We start from the raw sequence: 20,426 nt of genomic DNA, 5'->3' as shown, positions 1-20,426 counted from the left end.
GGCCACCCCTCATAGCCTGGTTCCTCTCTAGGTTTCTTCCTAGGTTTTTGGCCTTTCTAGGGAGTTTTTCCTAGGGAGTTTTTCCTAGCCACCGTGCTTCTTTCACATGCATTGCTTGCTGTTTGGGGTTTTAGGCTGGGTTTCTGTACAGCACTTTGAGATATCAGCTGATGTACGAAGGGCTTTATAAATAAATTTGATGAGGTAGTCACCTGGAATGCATTTCAATTAACAGGTGTGCCTTGTTAAAAATGAAATCTATTTTTATTTGTTCAAAACTTTCTTGGTTACTACGTGATTCTGTATGTGTTATGTCATAGTTCTGATGTCTTCAATATTATTCTACAATGTAGAAAATAGTAAAAATAAAGAAGTAGGTGTTTCCAAACTTTTGACTGGTACTGTATATAGTTTACAGATTTCAATCCAGAGGCAGACTTCTTGGTCAGCATACTCTTAGATCCATAGCTAGTAGAAAATATGCTGCAAATTACAATATTATTTTAGACTCAGAAATAATGCACTTGGACAACATGTTCCATCTTATTTTGTCCTGGTCAGAGTCCACACACATATTTTAAAGAAGATTGAGCAACAGTGCTGGTGTCTCAATACCAGACAAAAGCCATGGGATTTGTTTGTTCCACTTAAAGAGCTGTGGAAGGCATAGTTAGACTGAAAGGCACTAGTTATTAAGGCTCTCCTTTGTGTTGTGTACTGCCTCAATGAACATAATTGACTTCCAACAATCCCCTCCCATTACCTGGTCCTCAAGGAGAGCCTAAAATTGGAACCAAATCTGATTTGGAACATTCTCAAGACTTTAGTGTGAAAAATAAAACATTCAACGCTTTTGGCCTTAATCCCCCCCCTTCTCTGATTACCAGCTTGTCAGTAATTTCTTAACGTAAGTATTTACATCTTAAAATGACAAAGTCAGGAGGGATGCATTTTGGGTTTCTGGTTCCTATTTGAAACACAACCTCAGCCTCCTCAGGTTGGCCAGTTCTGATTTGGACCGTGATTTCTAGATGTTTTTCTTTTGGGTCCCTGTAATTGCACCCTTACTCAGCTTGGAGGGCCAACATCAATCCTTCCATTCATAAAGCTGCAACTGCCTCTTAGTGGCATATTGGGTTTATTAAAATGTTATATCTGTATCCCAGTCACTTCCCAGCTAAAACAAGCTATCTTTAGACTCCCACTTTCTACTCCTTTAACTGGCATAGTTACATCATCAACCTGCAATTATTTTCTCCTTTTTCTCAGGCAGTGTGGCATCCTCAAATCACTGGGACCAAACAGAGGAGAGAGATTCTAAACACAGACAAACGTGTCTGTCTCACCCAGCCTATGCCTTCCCAGCAATCTAAAACTGAAGCAACCACCACCACAATGATTCAAATAACCCGGGCAGCAAAGACAAGCCCAGGGATGATCATTTTATGACAGTTATGATGGCAAGGTTTGTACTGCAATTATGATGGAAAAAATTATTGGGCAAAATAATACATTTCATAAATCTAACAGAGTGCTGTAAATCATTGGGCTTTGTAAGAACAAAATATATATTTATGTATCTATTATCTGAACTGTCAATTATAGGATTTAAACATCCAAAACGACTTATTTGAAGTCCTAGTCACCAGTCCAACTTTACCCATGAGAATAAATAGACTACAAAAAGCAGTTGCTGTTTTGACAGGTTATTTTGCACACCAGACGCATGAAATGCAAAAAGCTTATTTTAATTGTAATTGTATATATATATATATATATATATATATATATATATATATATTCAGCTTTCAATTAGATTCAAGACATCTGCCTAGTGCTTACTAATTTGAGAAACATAAGAGAGTACATTTGATCTCTACAGTGTGCCTGTATCTTGTACTAAGATAATGGGATAAACGACTGCCCCAGAATTCCAGTCATCAGCATACTAATTAAACCCAATGAAAGTGAATTAGTCACGTCTGGAGAGAAGCTTTACTGTTCAACAGTTACAACAGCAGCACTACAAAAGGTTACGTCAGAACCTTTCATAGACTCTCCTACCATTCTAATAGAGTAGCAAGAATGCCACCACATCATAAAGTGGTTCAGGAGTGATGTGACAAAGGCTTACTGTAAAAGGCCAATGTTTGTGCATTTCTTAACAGGCCCCATTGTCATGATGCAACACTCTGATGACTAATACAATAGAGTGGTCTTGAAGGTGTTTAACTTCTATCCTGCACAAAAACTGTCTGTAAGACAATCCGGACACCAAAAAAAAAAAAAATCAGGCGCAAATCAAAATGAAACATGTTGCCACTGTGGTCCACGTAGCTTTCATGGTGAAAGTGTGATGAGGGACTGGGACACGTGACGTTTTTAAGTGTTGCTTCCACCCCCTGTGACTCTGTCATTTAACTAAAGGGGGTTTACCAAGGATGCCCGGTGGTTCGACTGGCTTTCTTCTGCGGGCTGTAAACTAAGAGTTGAAAATATGTCGAAAAAGCAAAGTTTAGGTTTTCTGAAACCTAAACACATCCTAGAGTCCATTTCAGTCATAACTACAGTAAAACTTGAGCTAGCATAGATTAACAGGTACAAAACAGCTCAAAGAAGAACAAAGATAAATACTGCAGATCAGGAGACACAAACAGTCTTGTACAGCTAACCTTGTGGGGACACACACACTTCAGTCCCATTCAAAATCCTATTTTCCCTAACCCTAAACTTACCCTAACCCAAAAACATAACCTTAACCCTAAAACTAACCCTAGCTCCTAAGCATAAATTTAATTCTAACCTTAACCCTAAACCCCCTAGAAATAGCATTTGACCTTGTGGGGACCAACAAATTGTCCCCAGTTGGTCAAATTTTAGTTTGTTTACTATTCTTGTGGGGACTTCTGGTCCACACAAGAATAGTTAAACACGTCCACACACACACACTAGTAGCAATGTGAGGCAGAGCTTCTTTATACAAAATGTAAAGCTGCAATATTAAATTTTGGGCTACCCGACCAAATTCACATAGAAGTGTGAGTTATAGATCTGCCATTCTCATTGAAAGCAAGTTCAAGAAGCTGATCTATGTGCTCTATTTCTATGTTTCCTGTTCTTAAGTTTTGTTTAATTTACTTCCAGTTTTGTACACATGCTGAAAATACAGCTGAAAATACAATGTTTTTGGTTTCATGAAAATATATTTCACAGCGGTTTAGATGGTACAATGATTCTGCTTGTTTTGTCACAAACTGAAATTAGGCGAACAATTCGAATTTTTGAAATCAGGAAATGGCTGATTGATTTCTGCATATTGCACCTTTAAGTATATTTGTCCACTGCATGTGACTGTCCCACATGACATTGTGCGAAATACGAATGTTACTATATAGCCCGTGGTGACATCACAAAACACAGTTGAGAGACTCTTGGGAAAACCAAAGGTAGGTACTGCACATAATCAAATCAGTTAACAAGATAAGAAAAGTATAGAAGTAAAGAAAATTACACAAATAAGACCATGGTGGACCTTCAATGACACCTGACCACAAGAGGTCTGAAGACAGAAACTCAACTCTGCCCTCTGATGTACCCATCTTGCACTGCGGCTCAGTGGAGGCATAGTACCGCTGTATGCACTCTACACCACACACAGTTAAAACAATCTAGCTCTCCAGTGAATAAAATAGCATGGCTATAAATGTAACTAAATGTTTACCAGAGTTCACTAAGCTGACATACCGTATTGATTTTGTTACCACAATTCATACACTGACATTAAAATCCTAAACATTTAATGTACTAAAGCCATTCCCCAGCACCTGTTTTTGAGCAGTAGAAAATATGCATAAATGGGTAAAAGAGGGGAACACTTAAGTTATTATTAGAACTCAAAAACACAGCAATTAAGATGTCAAAGACATCCCAGAAAAAGTAATACCCATATAGCACTGTATACTACTTGAACTTACAACCACATATACCCTCAAAAATATCAAAATGTCTCCTACAGAATTAAATCTCTTTCTGTGCCGCTCCATTGAGAGTGGGGTGAGGGAGGGAGGGAGGGAGCTGTGGGGTTTTTAAATGCTATGAGAGGACTATCATCCTGAAGTGACATGCCTTCTCGCTCTGAAGACATGGCACCCTTCATTAAAGCTGACGTCACAACGGGGCGGGACGCCTATACTAGGTCGATTGTGGGTGATGTTAGAGACAGATTTGGTATAAATACCCCGAGCCCAGTGGCCTGGGTAGCAGCAGCCAGCTCAGACTTAACCTCCAGACTTAAGGACTATACAGCAACGTGCCGGGACAGCAGCCTCCCGACCCCCACTGATCTTTTGGAGCCTAAGTCTTCTCTGCTGGTAGGTGTACCCTGCCTGCTCTCTCTGGTCTGCTCTCTGGGTGTATGTGTGTGTGACTCTTGTGCGGCCCTCTGTTTCTGGTGCTGTGAGGTGAACAGTGTGCATGGGGCCATGGAGGAAGATGTTGGGGTCTTGGGGGAGTCAGTTGGGTGCATGGTTGAGGATCAGGTGTAAGTAGAGGGTACTGGGGGTGTCTAGCTTCAAGTGTTCCTCGTAGCACGTGTCTTAATCATCATTGTGATGAGATGGTTCACTTGACGGTGGGGAAGGGACGACCCATACATGAGAGACTGAATCTGAGGTAGCTCTGGAAATCTGACTGAAGATTGGGGGTCCGCAATGTTCCCTACTGTGCTTGTTTCTTGTAATTCTGACTCAGAAATGTTTGTTTGCTGTTGTGCAGGCCCTGCTATAGAATGGTACTGTGTGTCTCGCCACTGTCTCTGTATGTTGACGACCATTGACATTTCAACAAACAAAGGATGTCTGAAAAGATTCTGTTGTTCTACATTTCTTTCATGCAGGTTTAACGTCACAAGATGGACCTCAGGGTGACAAGCGTTCTCCTCCTCCTGGTGACCTTGGCCGTAGCAACGCCAGAGAGATATTACCATGTACAGAAAGTAGCCAAGCAGCAGCATCCTACCAAGAGCCATGTCCAAAGTAAGTCAACATCTTCATGTCTATCAGCATATTATTTATGTAAAAACAATTTTGTACATCAGCTTTGCAGTACATTCTCTTGGTGGAAAGCTTATCGAAGGTTTAATTCCAATTCTAGAATATACTAGAGGTTTGTCAGTAGAACCAGGAGTTTTTTTTCACCATTTGACTAGGAAAAACTTTTGGACAGAGAATACAAAATGTCAACCTGGAAGATACTTGACCGTGTTGAATTCCTTATAGTTTTAACAAATGGGACTTTAAGTACAGAATAGTGAGAGGTATATGTAATATGGACAAATAAGCATGGTTTGTTAAAATATGTTTTAAAAAGTTACTAATTAGCCAACTTGTTTAATGTTATTTAGCCAATTAATTAATGTAAAATTGCAGAATATCCAGCATTACTTCAATTGTATTTTTTGAAATACATCACTGTGGAAGTTAACAGTTTCTAGTAAAACACTCTACATAGAACATGTTAACTTATGAAACAGATTTGATAGTGCATTATCCTTAACAAGGGAACCAGTAACAGATGTATTGATGGGACCTGAGGCAATGTCTCAGTCAAAATGTTGAGGGTTTTCACCTGACCATAGTTGTGGTGGCAATAGGAAACCATGGGCCCGTGCATCCTTCCACGCTCCCAAGACATGACACACTCGTTCATCAACAGGAAGTGGATAATAAACAGTAGTTAGGATAACAACTATTCTCCTGGCTGCAACGGTGCTGACAGTCAGACCACAGAGGTTCTGTAGAAGTGAGAGCCAGGGGCAATTATCACTTCTGTACGCCTCGTTAAAACACCAACATGCACCAGCTGCCACATAACACTGCTTCCAAGATATCTCACTCTTGACAAATATTGAAATATTCTGCTAAATATCCTACTATCTTCTCTTCAGGAGAAAGCTCAGAAGACAGCGGGGAAAGTAGAGAGGGTAAGACAGTGGGGCTTGACAAAATGGAAGAGATCAGACCATTCTGTCAAGAATATGGTCCGGAGTCAAGTGTTGCCGCTCAACCAGACTCCGGCACTCAGTAGCTTTGTTGAAGATGTTTTGATGCAGTTTTTATGGCCGGTGGCCTCTGACATATAAATAGAATAGTTTTCCACAAGTCAACAATGAAAACAGATGTTACCACATTGCACTCCCAAACAAACCACTTTGTAGTGTGCTTAAATTGTCTCAAAACAAACACCCTAAAATAGAGTAGACAAAATTGCATATAATCTCAAATATGAATCCTCAGGTTGTATAACGTTACAATGTGAGAGCCATGGCATAGCCTACATATAGAAATATATATGGTTTGAGGCTGACAATAGACACATGATCTAGGCCTAAACCATTCAGACTAGACAAGTCAAGGTTCAACAGCTGGCTATGCCACCGTGCTGACCGTGGTCAGAACCATCACCTCCCACTTTCTGAGGTATGACTTGGCTGCCAAAGTGTCCAGTTCTGACACATTCAGCTCTTCTGGGGTTTCAAACCTACTCCTCAGTGGCTTTCAAATTACAGCCTTGTCTCGCCGTTTTTCTCTCAAAGTGCTATTCCAAAGCAGGAAAAGGCAAACACGGTTTTCAACAAATTGTGCATCCAATCCACTTCGTTCACTGTAGCCAAATGTTCCCTTCTGATTTTGTATCAGTACTTTACACCATGGCAATACAACACCGCACATTACTTGAGGACAGTGTTGGGGAGTAGTGAACTACATGTAATTTAACTAAATTTAGCAGTAGCTTGGAGGTAGTTTAACTACATTCAAATCTAGGTAGTGTTTTCAGTAGTTAATTACTTTTGGGCATACAAACAACATGGATTCAGGAAATTGTTGAGGTATTGTGGGCTAACCTCTCAAAGACGGGGATAAAAGTATCCTGTCAGCATTTCAGGACTTAGACCAGATGCCACACATTTAAACAACCATTATATCCCAATATGGCTTGCATTGTACCCTAATATGACCTACCCTGTACTGCCCCACAAATTCCTAACAAAGAGGAGGAAAGGGTTCAAGGTGAAGCACATTCATCAACAACTGGAGGACCACTAACCATACCGTGCACCACAGACAACTTGGGAAATTAAAGGGTTCAACATAGTATGGGTAAATTAAACTAAAATAACTGGCTACAGTAGTCTAATATAGTCTCAACATGCTGTGCATTGTACATGTACACCAGTGTTTATGTGACCATCTCCTCAGACCACTGGTGCTGTCAAGATGACCCTAGGAAAAGCAGTCAGTTCCCACAACCTCCCTCCATAAATCACAGAGCCTACTCTGTTGTTTAAATAACATTGTGGTGTTTCAGAGGGGAATACCAAAGCAAAGGACTCAAGGACAAAGGAATCAATTGAAATGCAAGTGGTCAAAGAGAGGGAGAAATGGACTTGACTTAACAATGATACATTACATGATCAAAAGTATGTGGACACCTGCTAGCCAAACATCTCATTACAAAATCATGGGCATTAATATGGAGTTGGTCCCACCTTTGCTGCTTACCAGCCTCCACTCTTCTGGGAAGGCTTTCCACTAGATGTTGGAAAATTGCTGCGGGGACTTGCTTTCATTCAGCCACAAGAGCATTAGTGAGGTTGGGTGATTAGGCCTGGCTCGCAGTCGGCGTTCCAATTCATGCCAAAGGTGTTCGATGGGGTAGAGGTCAAGGCTCTGTGCAGGCCAGTCAAGTTTTTCCATACCAATCTCGACAAACCATTTCTGTATGGACCTCTCTTTGTGCACGGGGCCTTTTTCTTGCTGAAACAGGAAAGGGCCTTCCCCAAACTGTTGCCACAAAGTTGGAAGCACAGGTTAGTCTAGAATGTCATTGAATGCTGTAGCGTTAAGATTTCCCTTCACTGGAACTAAGGGGCCTAGCCCGAACCATGAAAAACAGCCCCAGACCATTATTCCTCCTCCACCAAACTTTACAGTTGGCACAATGCAATGGGGCAGGTAGTGTTCACCTGGCATCCGCCAAACCCAGATTCATCTGTCAGACTGTCAGATTATGAAGCGTGATTTATCACTAGAGAGAACTTGTTTCCACTGCTCCATAGTCCAATGGCGGCAAGCTTTACACCACTCCAGCCGTCACTTGGCATTGCGCATGGTGATCATAGGCTTGTGTGAGGCTGCTTGACCATGGAAACCCATTTCAGGAAGCTCCCAACAAACAGCTCGTGCTGACCTTGCTTCCAGAGGAAGTTTGCAACCGAGGACAGACGATTTTTACCCGCTAGGTACTTCAACACTCTGCGGTCCCATTCTGTGAGCTTGTGTGGCCTACCACTTTGCAGCTGAGCCGTTGTTGCTCCTAGATGTTTCCACGTCACAATAACAGCACTTACAGTTGACCAGGGAAGCTTATGCAGGGCAGAAATTTGACGAAATTTGTTGGAAAGGTGGTATCCTACAGTATGACGGTGCCATGTTGAAAGTCACTGAGCTCTTCAGTACGGGCCATTCTACACCCAATGTTTGTCTATGGAGATTGCATGGCGGTGTGCTTGATTTTATGCACCTGTCAGCAACAGGTGTGGCTGAAATAGCCAAATCCACAAAATGTAAGGGATGTCCACATACTTTTGACCATGTAGTGTATATAGAGCAATGACAAGCAGAGGAAAAATTTTACATTTTCAAGCCTAAATTCAAGAGACTTTAATTTCATACTTTGCTTTATGACTTCTATTTTGCACAGGATGGACATCTGAGAGATGGTAGTTTAATCCGATCAAGGAAACCCCTCCGCCACTACATGTTTGCAACAGGACTCAATAGCAAAAAACAAACATGACTGGTGCATGTTGTTCCTCAATACCAATAGGGCTCAGATATCAGTCATCAGCTTTCTAAAAAACATCTAAGATCCATTTGGGGCCTCACTGATAATACATCAACATATAAAATGAAACAGACAAATAATTCAGATGCATTAAGAATAGAAAAGTGGACTCAACTCTTCAATTGAGAATACTCTTGATAGCAGACAATGGACTAAGTGTCTAAGTTCACCTTGACTGAAATCTAATGAACTCTGGAAAAACAAAAACAAACTCTGAAAAACTTATTGAGATGGAGAAAAGAGATCCTGAATCTAAACCAATTACAGTTGACTGTAGTTGTTACCTGCATCTTAAAGCCACAATATGTAACTTTTTGGGCGACCTGACCAAATTCCCATAAAAATTTGAGTATAGATCATTCTCATTTATGTCAAGTCTAAGAAGCGGTAGATCTGTGTGTGCTATTTCTATGCTTCCTTTTCGGTTTTGTACATCAGCTTCAAACAGCTGAAAACACAATATTTTTGGTTATTGAAAATATATTTCACAGAGGTTTAGATGGTACAATGATTCTCTACACTATACACTGCTGTTTTGTCACATAAACTGAAATTAGGCGAACTATTAGAATTATAGCAACCAGGAAATAGCAGAGCGATTTCTGCTTATTGCACCTTTAAGTAATTATACTTATCCATTTACCCAGCTGTTGCAGGGGAGCCAGGTATTCCAGGATCCCCTGGTGAGCCAGGACCTATGGGCCCCCCTGGGCCTCCTGGCAAGAGTGGCATGGGACATCCCGGACCAAAGGGCCCAGCCGGGACCCCCGGACCTGCTGGCTACTCCGCAGCTGGCAAGCCTGGCAACCCAGGTGCTCCTGGGAAACCAGGTAGTAATGGCATGCCTGGTGAGAAGGGCCATACTGGCGCAACTGGCGCCATGGGTCCAAGAGGATCTCCCGGTTCCCCTGGAAGCCCAGGACCTGCTGGATACTCTTCTGCTGGTAAACCTGGCCCACACGGTCTGCCCGGCGGCATGGGGCCAAGGGGTGAGCCCGGAATTAAAGGACATCCAGGTATCCCTGGTCTGCCAGGACAAAAGGGAGAGAAGGGAGTTGGTATTCATGGGGCACCAGGTGCAAATGGTGCAGTGGGACCAATGGGACCATCTGGTATGCCCGGTCAACCTGGAGTTGGTAAGTCTGGTGCCACTGGATACCCCGGGGAGCCCGGAAAGTCAGGTACTCCAGGTAGGGATGGAGCTCCAGGAGCCATGGGTCTGCCAGGGCCAAAGGGCCACAATGGAAACCCTGGGGTAGGAGCACCAGGAAAGTCAGGTGAGAATGGCAGTCCAGGTATGCCTGGAAATATGGGACCTAAAGGTCCCCAGGGACATGCTGGACAACCAGGTGCACCTGGCATGCCAGGAGTTGGTAAACCAGGAGCTAATGGCATGCCAGGAGACAGAGGATCACCAGGTACATCAGGAACCACTGGTCAAAAAGGAGAGCCAGGGCCAACAGGTTACACTGGGGCAACAGGTGCTACTGGGCTTACGGGTCCAGCTGGTCCCCAGGGTGCTAGAGGTTTCCAGGGAGAGACAGGTATTCAGGGACTTAAAGGTGATGTCGGCATGGTGGGAGCTCCTGGGGCAAAGGGAACCAAGGGAGATCAGGGACATCAGGGTTATGCAGGGAAGTCAGGTATCCCCGGGGCAGCAGGACCTCCTGGTGCAACAGGTGCTACAGGACATCAGGGTAATAAGGGAGGTCAGGGCCATACTGGCTCTCCAGGTACTCCAGGTGCAAATGGGCTTCCAGGAGCAAAGGGACACCCAGGCACACCTGGAGGACCTGGGAAACCAGGCGAGAACGGTATCCCAGGGGGAAGAGGACCAGTGGGGCCTTCAGGTCCAGCAGGTCAACCAGGTCTTAAGGGTCACCCAGGTCTTCCCGGTACACCCGGCCCAGCTGGCCAGATGGCGAAGGGAGTTTCTGGTCCCATGGGTCCACCTGGAGCTCCTGGTTCAAGAGGTCACGATGGTAACCCAGGTGCTATGGGACCTCCTGGCCCACCTGGTCCCCCTGGTGAGATGCTCTACCATCATGAGAAGAGCATGCCCATAAAGTCCCATGAGATTATGATGCCTCATCATGAGATGATGAAGGCCCCTATGTCTGCCTTCAGCGCTGTTCTGACTAGGGCTTACCCTTCAGCGGGATCACCTATTCAGTTCAACCAGATTATTTACAATGGTGAGCAGCACTATGATTCCCAGACTGGCATCTTCTCCTGCCAGGTACCAGGTCTCTATTATTTCTCCTACCATATGCATGTTAATGGTGCTAACGCATTGGTGGCACTGTACAAAAATGGTGAGCCAATCATGTTCTCATATGATGAGTACAATAAGGGCTTCTTGGATCAGTTGTCTGGCAGCACTGTCCTTATGCTGAATGCCCATGACCAAGTCTACATTCAGGTCCCTGATGAGGAGACCAATGGTGTCTTCGCTGCCGACAATGTTCACTGCTCTTTCTCTGGGTTCCTGATTGCTTCAACGTGATACAGACATTAATAAAACCTTGAAACCTTAAAGAAACTACTTAAAGAATAGATCAGTTTACAACTTCCAATGAGATTTGGTTGTCATTGTAGAATAAAAAATGTATGTAATATTCTACAAGTTAATTTGTCTTTTAAAAGGCTAAAAAAAGCAAGAGCAGCAATTTTCTGAAGTATTCCATTGAGACGGGCATTCAGTTCATGGAGGCATTAAAATAAATTCAGGGGAAGAATATAATTTAGGAATTAAATGGTTTTCATCACTATTCCCTTTCCCAGTATTTGTACAAGTATTCAGCAAACAATGATTAAAAAGTTTGAAAATACACAAAATGGTGCTCTTTGACTGCCTGTAACATTTACAGCAGATTTTTTGTTTTCAAAGTGTTTAATAAATGTCTTGTAATATACATGCAAAGGAAATCATGTTCTTTTTTTTGCAATGCTGTAACAAACCTTTGACAAACCAGCAGTGTATTATTGTTACATGCATTATGAAAAACAGTCATTCAAAAATGTACTATGTCAACAACAACTTTATGCCTGAGGATGCATTATGCTATGTTTAACTTACTGACCAAAGTAAAGAATAAAGTCGAAGTTCAGAAACTGATGCTTTTGTCTTGTTTTTTTGCGACAGTACGGTAGAAAATTGAAAATATTGTTTGATTTTGAGCCCACTGATATGGCCAATTAAATGAGTGATTCTGATATGGTGCACTGGTTCAACAACGGAAAGTGATTGATTCTAAAATAAGTGATCAACCTACCTTTAAATGCTGATGTGTTGTAATTGTGGTCGATGGCAGCGACCATGTCTTTCCAAAAGTCTGAATTCACCTCATTCCCACGCTGTTGACCAAAACAAAATCATGTTCTTGAAATTAAATGCTTTATATGTTGTTGTTTTTTTTCAATGTTTTATTTAAACAAATGTGTAAACATTAACTATCATAATGAACATTGATTTGAATAGATTTGACCTTGCGCAACATATCCACAACTCTTCCACAGAGAAGAGCCCCAGGTAGATCGAAATAGTTGTCATAAAAATAGTACTTTGCTGCGGAGAATAAAACAGAATATATTTATTGTGAGAAACAATCCAATTATTCACCACTCTGTACATTGGAAATAAAGTGAGATGAAAAAGTCCATGTTTTCAGGAGATTGCATCATCATGAAAATTCAACTGCATTACAAAAGAAAAAGCACAAACAAAAAGCGAGGGGAGGGGTCACACAGATTCAAGATTTAAGACTTACTAGATCTCGTAAATGTGGTATTGAGGCTATTGAAGTGCTTCCATTCCCTTTTTGGACCGTAATGTTTAATGATCTCTTCTGTTCTGAGGTTATTGGTCCCATGGGTTGCTCTGATGAAAACAAACAGGTTTAAAGTCAGGCTTTTTATTCATTTTGGGTGGAAAGAGGAGTAACAAAAAGACATGTGTGCCCAAATACTGTACATTCATACTGCACCAACACTTCAAAACAGGCATTTTTGCTATCACTATAAACACAAACCAATATCAAGGCATGCATTTAACTGTATCCTACCGTAAGACAGTTCCATCTTCCGCCAATTTAACCAAGTTTCCATCCTCAAGGTCTACCACTAAGCCCTTGAAACTGGACATACAGAATACACATTTCATAGTGGTCATTGGCAAAGAAAACGCATGTTGATCCATGTCCTATGCTAGGCAATAACAATAAGAATCTGTGAGCATTACTCAGCATCTTCCTTTTTGCTTAAAAAGTTCCCTTTATCCAACCTGAAAATTGGGTAGCCTGAATTTACAAGGGCACACCACGGTCATTCCTCATTACAGCATAGAGAGGAAGGGATGATTGTATTGTCATTCTGCTGCTGCTAGTGACTCACCAGAAATCCCAGGTAGCAGGGGTCAGTGTGAGAAGGTCCTTGTCATAGTCTTTATGCTCCACCAGATACCTGGTAAAGCTCTCATAGATCAGCTGCAGAGAGGCACAAAAGGGTCACTGTTATAATCTATCCACAGGTGGGGTGAACATTCAGTGACAATGAACATGTATTACTGTACAATACATATACATTGTACTGTACCGACAGCTACCACGACGGAGCTGCCTCGTATGCATTAAACCTATTTGTAAAGTCACGGCTTCAATGTCATTTGCGTTCCACACAGAGGATTTCCTTGGTTTTCTGCAGCTGGCAGTCAGATGTCACACAGACACAGCTGTGACTCATACCAGACACCTTAAGGGCCTGCTGGCTAATCTGTTGTTGCTAGCATATTGCTTATACATGTCATGTTAGCTATTTCATGTTGCAAAAGAGAAAGAATCCCCTGCACTACAACAATATCGTTTTAGGTTTTGGCGCGTGCAATACGACTGCAACGTTTAGCATATGAACACCATGTAGGAAGTATTTTATATTCCACTCGTTTCGTAATACATTACGAGTAGTAGCTATTGATGAAATGCAGCGAACCGTGAATGTCTGACTTGACACTGCGAGTTGGAAAGGATGGTGATGTTGCATGCAATCGTTAGGCTACTTGGTAGCAATAGCCGGCTACATTGTTACTGTATCGTACTGTTAGAAATGCGAAGAACAGCACGCACGTTAGCTTTAGCTCGTGAGCTACAAATAAACTCACCCTGGAGGTCTCTTTCAAATGGTACCGACAGAGAGTGTGGTCCAAATCAAAACCAATGACATCACAATCTGAAAGGGAAAAATATTCGCTCATTTTAACGAGAATGCTGGAAAACAAGGATGTTGCCCTGTACACACAAACGTGCACTCCTTCACACTACTGTCAATCAATGGGCTCGTTTGCGTGGTTAGGCGGAAAGGCTGAAGCAACCGACTGCAGAGGAAAGTCGAGGAGTAACGCTTCGAATACACCGACTGTGTTATACGTTTTGGACACCAGATGTGTTTTAATTTCCAATGGAACGCTACGTTTGCCTTGCAGCGTTGCGTTGCAGTGTGTTCTGTGTGGGGCATAAGTTCGATAAATCGAATGTATGCATCGAATTGTATGCGTAGACTTGACAGAAAGTAGCAAAATGTGAATGTTGAATTTTTGTTGCACACATATCTAGTAAAAAATGAGGGATTAGATAATAAAAACAGTTTGATTGCATAATTTCTTTACATATACATTTACATTTAAGTCATTTAGCAGACGCTCTTATCCAGAGCGACTTACAAATTGGTGCATTCACCTATAATATCCAGTAGAACAAACACTTTACAATAGTGCATCTAAATCCTTTAAAGGGGGGGGGGGGTTAGAAGGATTACTTTATCCTATCCCAGGTATTCCTTAAAGAGGTGGGGTTTCAGGTGTCTCCGGAAGGTGGTGATTGACTCCGCTGTTACATATTGTAGCGACCCGCACAGACAGTGGTGGGTTAGGTGTTAGGCTATTAGTGGGTTGTGTCGTACTTACCAGTGTTCGCGGGGTCATGCCAATCAACCTGCTATCTGCCAATCACGGGAATGCCTGGAATGTTCAGATACCGGGCAGCCTGGTGGTTGGCGGAGTGGCGTGAAGGGGGGTTGGGCAGGGGGATGGAGCATTGGAAGTTAAGACCGGGTTTTAGCCATTGTTCTCTCTCTTACGTCTGGGCTTCACAAGAGAAGGTCACGGTTCGTTTGTAGGGTACCTTTCATTTATTTGGCGTGGGCTACGGCCAAACAGTAGCCTGTGTTAAGTTGTGTTAATAAACCGTCCATTCGTTAACTCCATCCTCTGTCTGGACAATTGTTCCTTCATGATCTAGTCAGGTCTTTACACTGGTGTCAGAAGTAAAAACGTGTATAAAAGTTAGCCAGCTAGCTGACTTCGGTGGCTAGCTAACATAGGTGAGGACGGGGTTGAAAATACTTCAAGGGCATCCAAAAGTGACGGTGGAGGTAGGGGACGATTATGGCCAAGGAGGTGCGTGTGCATGGACGTCGGAGGATCTGGCTGAGGAGATCGCCAGGGCGTCGGATCCCAGAGGCCGCTTGAGGGAGGACGTTAGAGTGATGGCGGTTGAAGCGGGCATGAGTACTTCGTCTAATGTGTTTCGCGCGGATTCTGGTGGGCGGACCGAAGGGGTGACGTCGACGCGGCGGGACGAGGAATCTGGGGCTCAGGATGTAAACAAACATGGCGGCGCCCAGCCCCCGGCTGCGTCCGTATCCGTTAAGACCCCAAAGTATTCCGGTAAGGCGGATTGGGAAGCTTTTCATGCTCAGTTTGAACTGTTAGCTCATTTTAGGGGGTGGTCGAATGAAGATAGGGCACTGCAGTTGGCTTTATGCCTGACGGATGATGCTCTGGCCTGTTTGATATTGATTAGCCCCGAGGACAGACGCGATTATGTGCCTTAGTGGGAGCACAGAGGAGGCGCTATGGACAGTGTGTACAGCCCGGGCTGCTGCGCTCCGAACTGAGTAATAGACGCAGGCAACCTGGAGAGCCTCTACGGGTGCTAGCTAATGACATTGAGAGCCTCTCTCGGCGGGCATATGCTCACATGCCCCCCTACGTGCAGAGCGAGCTAGCACGGGACCAGTTCATACAGGCGCTTTCTCCTACGGAGCTGCGCATACAGACCCAGCTGGCTCATCCTGAGTCATTGCAGATAGCCTTGGAGATGGCTTTGGAGAGGGAGCTGGTGTGGGCTGGGGCTTCAGCTGGGTCTTTGGTGGGGGTGCAGGGAGGCAGACCCTCTGGGAGAGCTGGGGGGCAGAGCCGCCCAGAGCCGGAAAAGCCTGCGTGCGTGGCTGATATGACAGAACTCATTCGTGCTGTGTCGCTACAGGTGGAACGAAACACACGCCTTGGTCCCCGGGTCTGCTGGGGTTGTGGCCAGACAGGCCATCTGCGCCGAGATTGCCCCAAGTCCCCCGGAGCTCAGGGAAACGGCTCGGGGTCCGCATTGACCGGGTAGTGCGGACCCCTGGCTTTCTATCCCAACCACCACCATCTTCTTCAGGAGGAGCCCACCGGCCCAGACGGGGAAGCAAGGCTCCACTTCCCCCAGAAGCAGACGTGGGCAAGAGGACGGAGCCTGTTGTCGTGGTGGGCCGGACCTGTGTTGGGGACTTTTGTCATGTCCCTGTCACTGTGGAGGGGGTGCCCTGCTCTGCCCTGGTGGACACTGGGTCCACAGTAACCCTGGTGAGGCCAGATATTGTACCAGGTTGGATTTAGTGTGAGCCCACAACTGTGCAGCTCCGCACAGTCACAGGTGAGCTGACACCCATGAAAGGGAATAATGACTCTGACAGTAGGGGGCAGGACTGTGCGTCATCCCGTGTGGGTGGCGGCTGTGCAGGACCCTTGTATCCTGGGGTTGGACTTTCTTAGGAGCACAGGCTGCCAGTTAGACCTAAATGGGGGCACACTGAGCTTCCAGGGAGGGCCTGCAGTCATCATGGCCCCCCCTAATATCACATACACTCAACCCAACAAACCCTTTACTCCAACAGTTAAAGCAGCAGAGACTCATGGCTGCCCCCCCTCCCCCACATCTGTGTGTGACTTTTCCCCAGCCCCCCTGTCACCTACGGCTGTGTGTTACATTCCCCCAGCTACCCCCACGACACAGCCCTCCGTGAGCCCGGGCCGCACCCCCCCAGCCCAGCTACCCCAGATGGGAGAGGAGAGGACACTGTCTGCAGTGAGGGAGATATGGGGGAGGAACTGTGTTGGTCTTGACCCTGAGCAGCAGGAATGGTTGTGGCAGTTGCTGTTTGAATTCAGAGACAGCTTTGCGCTAAGTGAGGAAGAGGTGGGTCAGACTCATCTGGTGCAGCATGAGATCGACACAGGTGATGCTCGACCCATCAAGATGCGTCCCCGCCGTATCCCGCTGGCACGCCAGGAGGCGGCAGACAAGGCTGTGTTGGAGATGCAGCGGGCAGACTTCATCGAGCCCTCAGACAGCCCCTGGGCGGCGCCGGTTGTCATGGTTCCTAAGAAGGGGGGCAAGCTGAGGTTCTGTGCGGACTACAGGCGGCTGAATGAGGTAACCAGGAAGGACTCATACCCCATACCACGTATCGATGAGTCGCTGGACCTGGTTAGGGGGTCCTCCTGGTTCTCCTCACTAGACCTCCGCAGTGGCTACTGGCAGGTGCCCCTCTCCCCAGAGGCCAGAGCCAAAACTGCGTTCTCCACTAACAGAGGACACTGGCAGTTCAAGGTCCTGTGCTTCGGCCTGTGCAACGCTCCAGCTACTTTTGGGCGTTTGATGGACAGGGTGCTGGATGGCATCCCCCGACAGCAGTGTCTGGTATACCTCGATGACATCCTGGCCCATGGCAGCTCCTTCCAGTCAGCTCTGGTGGCGCTACGGAGTGTGCTGGAGCGGGTGGCTGCCGCAGGTCTGAAGCTCCACCCCGAGAAGTGCCACTTCATGAGGAGAGAGGTGTCCTTCCTGGGCCACCGAGTGGGGAAGGAGGGGATCAGCACCATGGAGGACAAGGTGGGGGCTGTCCGAGACTGGCCCACCCCCACCGACCAGCGTCAGCTGAAGAGCTTCCTGGGCCTGGCCTCGTACTACAGGAGGTTTGTACGGGGCTTCTCAAGCGTCGCTGCTCCCCTGAACTGCCTGCTGCCGAAGGACAAGGCCTTCACTTGGACAGGGGAGTGTGAGGAGGCCTTCAACACCCTCAAATGTGCACTGATCGAGGCCCCTGTGCTCGCCCCCCCTGACCTCACCTTGCCCTTTATCCTGGACACAGACGCGAGCAATGTGGGCATGGGTGGGGTGCTGGCCCAGGTGGGGCCAGAGGGGGAGAGAGTGGTGGCGTACTTCAGCAGAACATTTAACAAACATGAGCGCCGCTACTGTGTCACCCGGCGGGAGCTCTTGGCTGTTGTGGCTTCCATCAAACACTTCAAGTACTACCTGGGTGGCCTGCCATTTACTGTGAGGACTGACCACTCTGCTCTCCAGTGGCTCATGTCGTTCAGAGAACCAGAGGGGCAGGTGGCACGCTGGTTGGAGGAGCTTCAGCCGTATGACTTCACAGTGGTGCACAGGGCAGGGGCACGCCACTCCAACGCCGACGCCATGTCCCGTCGGCCCTGTACTGCAGATGGCTGCCGCCACTGTGAACGGAGAGAGGGACGGGAGAGAGCGCTGAGTGCAGAGGAGGGGGTCTGTGCCACAGTGTGTCGGGTGAGCGGCCCTGTCTGCTGTGAGCTGCAGACTGTCGACGTGGCTGAATGGGGGCAGCAGCAGGGACGGGACACAGACCTACAGCCAGTGCTACATTGGGTAGAGGCACAGGTGAGGCCACCATGGGAAGAGGTGACAGCGCTCTCACTCGCGACCAAAGGGTTGTGGTCAAAGTTTGAGAGACTGCGGCTGGCTGATGGCATGCTACAGCGGGCATGGAAGGAGTCAGCTACGGGAGAGGAGAGGTGGCAGGTGGTGGTCCCAAAAGCATTGCGGGAGGCTGTGCTCCAGAGTACTCATGGGGGGGTGGGGACTGGACACTTTGGGGTCACAAAAACACTCCGCCGCCTCCGTCAGGGCTTTTACTGGGGGCAGCACAAGAGGGATGTGGAGGACTTTTGCCGCCGCTGTGACAACTGCACAGCGAGAAAGGGCCCCCCAGGCCGCTCTCATGCTCAGCTCCAACAGTTCCCAGTGGGGGCTCCCATGGAGAGGGTGGGAGTGGATGTAGTTGGGCCGTTCCCCACCACAGACAGTGGAAACCGCTGGGTGCTCACGGCTATGGACTATTTCACAAAATGGCCTGAGGCCTATGCTCTGCCTGACCAGGAGGCAGAGACCATCGTCGACGCCCTGACAGCGGGGATGTTCAGCAGGTTTGGAGCTGCGGAGTCCATCCACAGCGACCAAGGCAGAAACTTTGAGTCCCGTGTGTTCGCCACCATGTGTGAGAGGCTGGGTATGCACAAGACCCGCACTACTCCTCTCCATCCTCAAAGTGATGGCCTTGTGGAGCGCTTCAACAAAACGCTTGGACAGCAGCTGGCCATCGTCTCGGCCAAACACCAGCGTGACTGGGACAAGCACCTGCCTATGGTCCTCATGGCATGCCGCTCCGCTGTCCAAGACTCCACCTCCTGCACGCCTGCCCTCCTCATGCTGGGGAGAGAGATCCGCACCCCTGCGGAGATGGCGTTTGGTCGTCCCCTGGATAGCCCTCATGTTCCCCCGGGGCCGGAGTATGCCCGGAGACTCCAGGACCGCCTGGAGACAGCCCACAACTTCGCCAGAGAGCAGCTGGTGAATGCAGGTGTGAGGCAGAAAAGGAACTATGACGTGCACACCCGAGGAAGGCACTTTGTGGCTGGGGAGCTGGTCTGGGTCTACAGCCCCCTAAGGAAAAAAGGCAGATACCCCAAGTTGGACAGTCACTGGGTGGGGCCCTGCAGCATCCTGGAGAGGGTAGGGGAGGTTGTGTACCGGGTGCAGCTTCCTTCCAGGGGGAGAAAGGTGGCACTGCACCGGGACAGGTTAGCCCCATACAGAGGGGCCGCTTCTCCCCAAACCCCAGGGACCCCCACAATTCCCCTCTCTGGCAAGGACATTCTCCAGGCACCCACCCCCAGGTGCCGTCGACAAGGCTCCAGACGGCCCACTCCCCCTGTCTCCCTCCCTGTGTCACCGCGTGGTTCCCCGGTGCCACGGACTGTATTCCCCGTTCCCGCTTCCTTGTCTCCCATATCCCTTCCTTCATCCCCTGGGTCCCAGAGGGGCAGCCCCCTGCCACGGGTGGAGCCCCCTGTTTCACATCTGGACACTCTGCGACCATCACGGCCACGCAGGCAAAGGAGACCTCCGGGTCGCTTCAGAGACTTTGTTTGTTCCCTCGGGGACGAGGGACTTTGTGGTGGGGGGGCTGTGTAGCGACCCGCACAGACAGTGGTGGGTTAGGTGTTAGGCTATTAGTGGGTTGTGTCGTACTTACCAGTGTTCGCGGGGTCATGCCAATCAACCTGCTATCTGCCAATCACGGGTATGCCTGGAATGTTCAGATAC

At 46.8% G+C, this 20,426-nt stretch overlaps 2 protein-coding genes across 3 annotated transcripts in view; one reads left to right on the top strand and one right to left on the bottom strand.

The window, feature by feature from the left end:
• Nucleotides 1–14,335, bottom strand: part of LOC115174908 (5'-nucleotidase domain-containing protein 1) — a 73,791-nt gene extending 59,456 nt beyond the window's left edge. The window contains exons 1-6 of the mRNA XM_029733919.1: nucleotides 14,060–14,335; nucleotides 13,297–13,388; nucleotides 12,969–13,040; nucleotides 12,675–12,784; nucleotides 12,393–12,472; nucleotides 12,180–12,261 (exon numbers count right to left, since the gene is read on the bottom strand). Of these exons, the coding sequence (XP_029589779.1) occupies nucleotides 12,180–12,261; nucleotides 12,393–12,472; nucleotides 12,675–12,784; nucleotides 12,969–13,040; nucleotides 13,297–13,388; nucleotides 14,060–14,152 (529 nt within the window). The 5' untranslated portion in view covers nucleotides 14,153–14,335. The remainder of the gene's footprint in view (nucleotides 1–12,179; nucleotides 12,262–12,392; nucleotides 12,473–12,674; nucleotides 12,785–12,968; nucleotides 13,041–13,296; nucleotides 13,389–14,059) is intronic.
• On the top strand, nucleotides 4,240–12,022 carry LOC115174907 (collagen alpha-1(X) chain-like). 2 transcript variants are annotated; one of them, XM_029733917.1, is made up of 4 exons: nucleotides 4,240–4,370; nucleotides 4,895–5,033; nucleotides 5,945–5,980; nucleotides 9,552–12,022. In XM_029733917.1, the coding sequence occupies exons 2-4, from the start codon at nucleotides 4,910–4,912 to the stop codon at nucleotides 11,408–11,410; spliced, it is 2,019 nt and encodes a 672-aa protein (XP_029589777.1). In that variant the 5' UTR covers nucleotides 4,240–4,370; nucleotides 4,895–4,909; the 3' UTR covers nucleotides 11,411–12,022. The 2 variants fall into 2 exon arrangements, with proteins under 2 accessions (XP_029589777.1, XP_029589778.1); XM_029733918.1 differs by lacking the exon at nucleotides 5,945–5,980.
• Nucleotides 14,336–20,426: the final 6,091 nt, after the last annotated feature.

Source organism: Salmo trutta, chromosome 35 (genome assembly GCF_901001165.1).
Source record: "Salmo trutta chromosome 35, fSalTru1.1, whole genome shotgun sequence".
Lineage (NCBI taxonomy): Eukaryota > Metazoa > Chordata > Actinopteri > Salmoniformes > Salmonidae > Salmo > Salmo trutta.
Note: the sequence above shows the minus strand (reverse complement) of the source record. Positions and strands in the feature narration are given on the sequence as shown.

Excerpts from the sequence above, each read along its gene's own strand:
- LOC115174907 (XM_029733917.1), top strand. The coding sequence starts at position 4,910 with ATGGACCTCAGGGTGACAAGCGTTCTCCTCCTCCTGGTGACCTTGGCC. Across the intron at positions 5,034-5,944 it reads TACCAAGAGCCATGTCCAAA|GAGAAAGCTCAGAAGACAGC; the intron begins GTAAGTCAACAT and ends TCTTCTCTTCAG. Across the intron at positions 5,981-9,551 it reads CAGCGGGGAAAGTAGAGAGG|CTGTTGCAGGGGAGCCAGGT; the intron begins GTAAGACAGTGG and ends CCATTTACCCAG.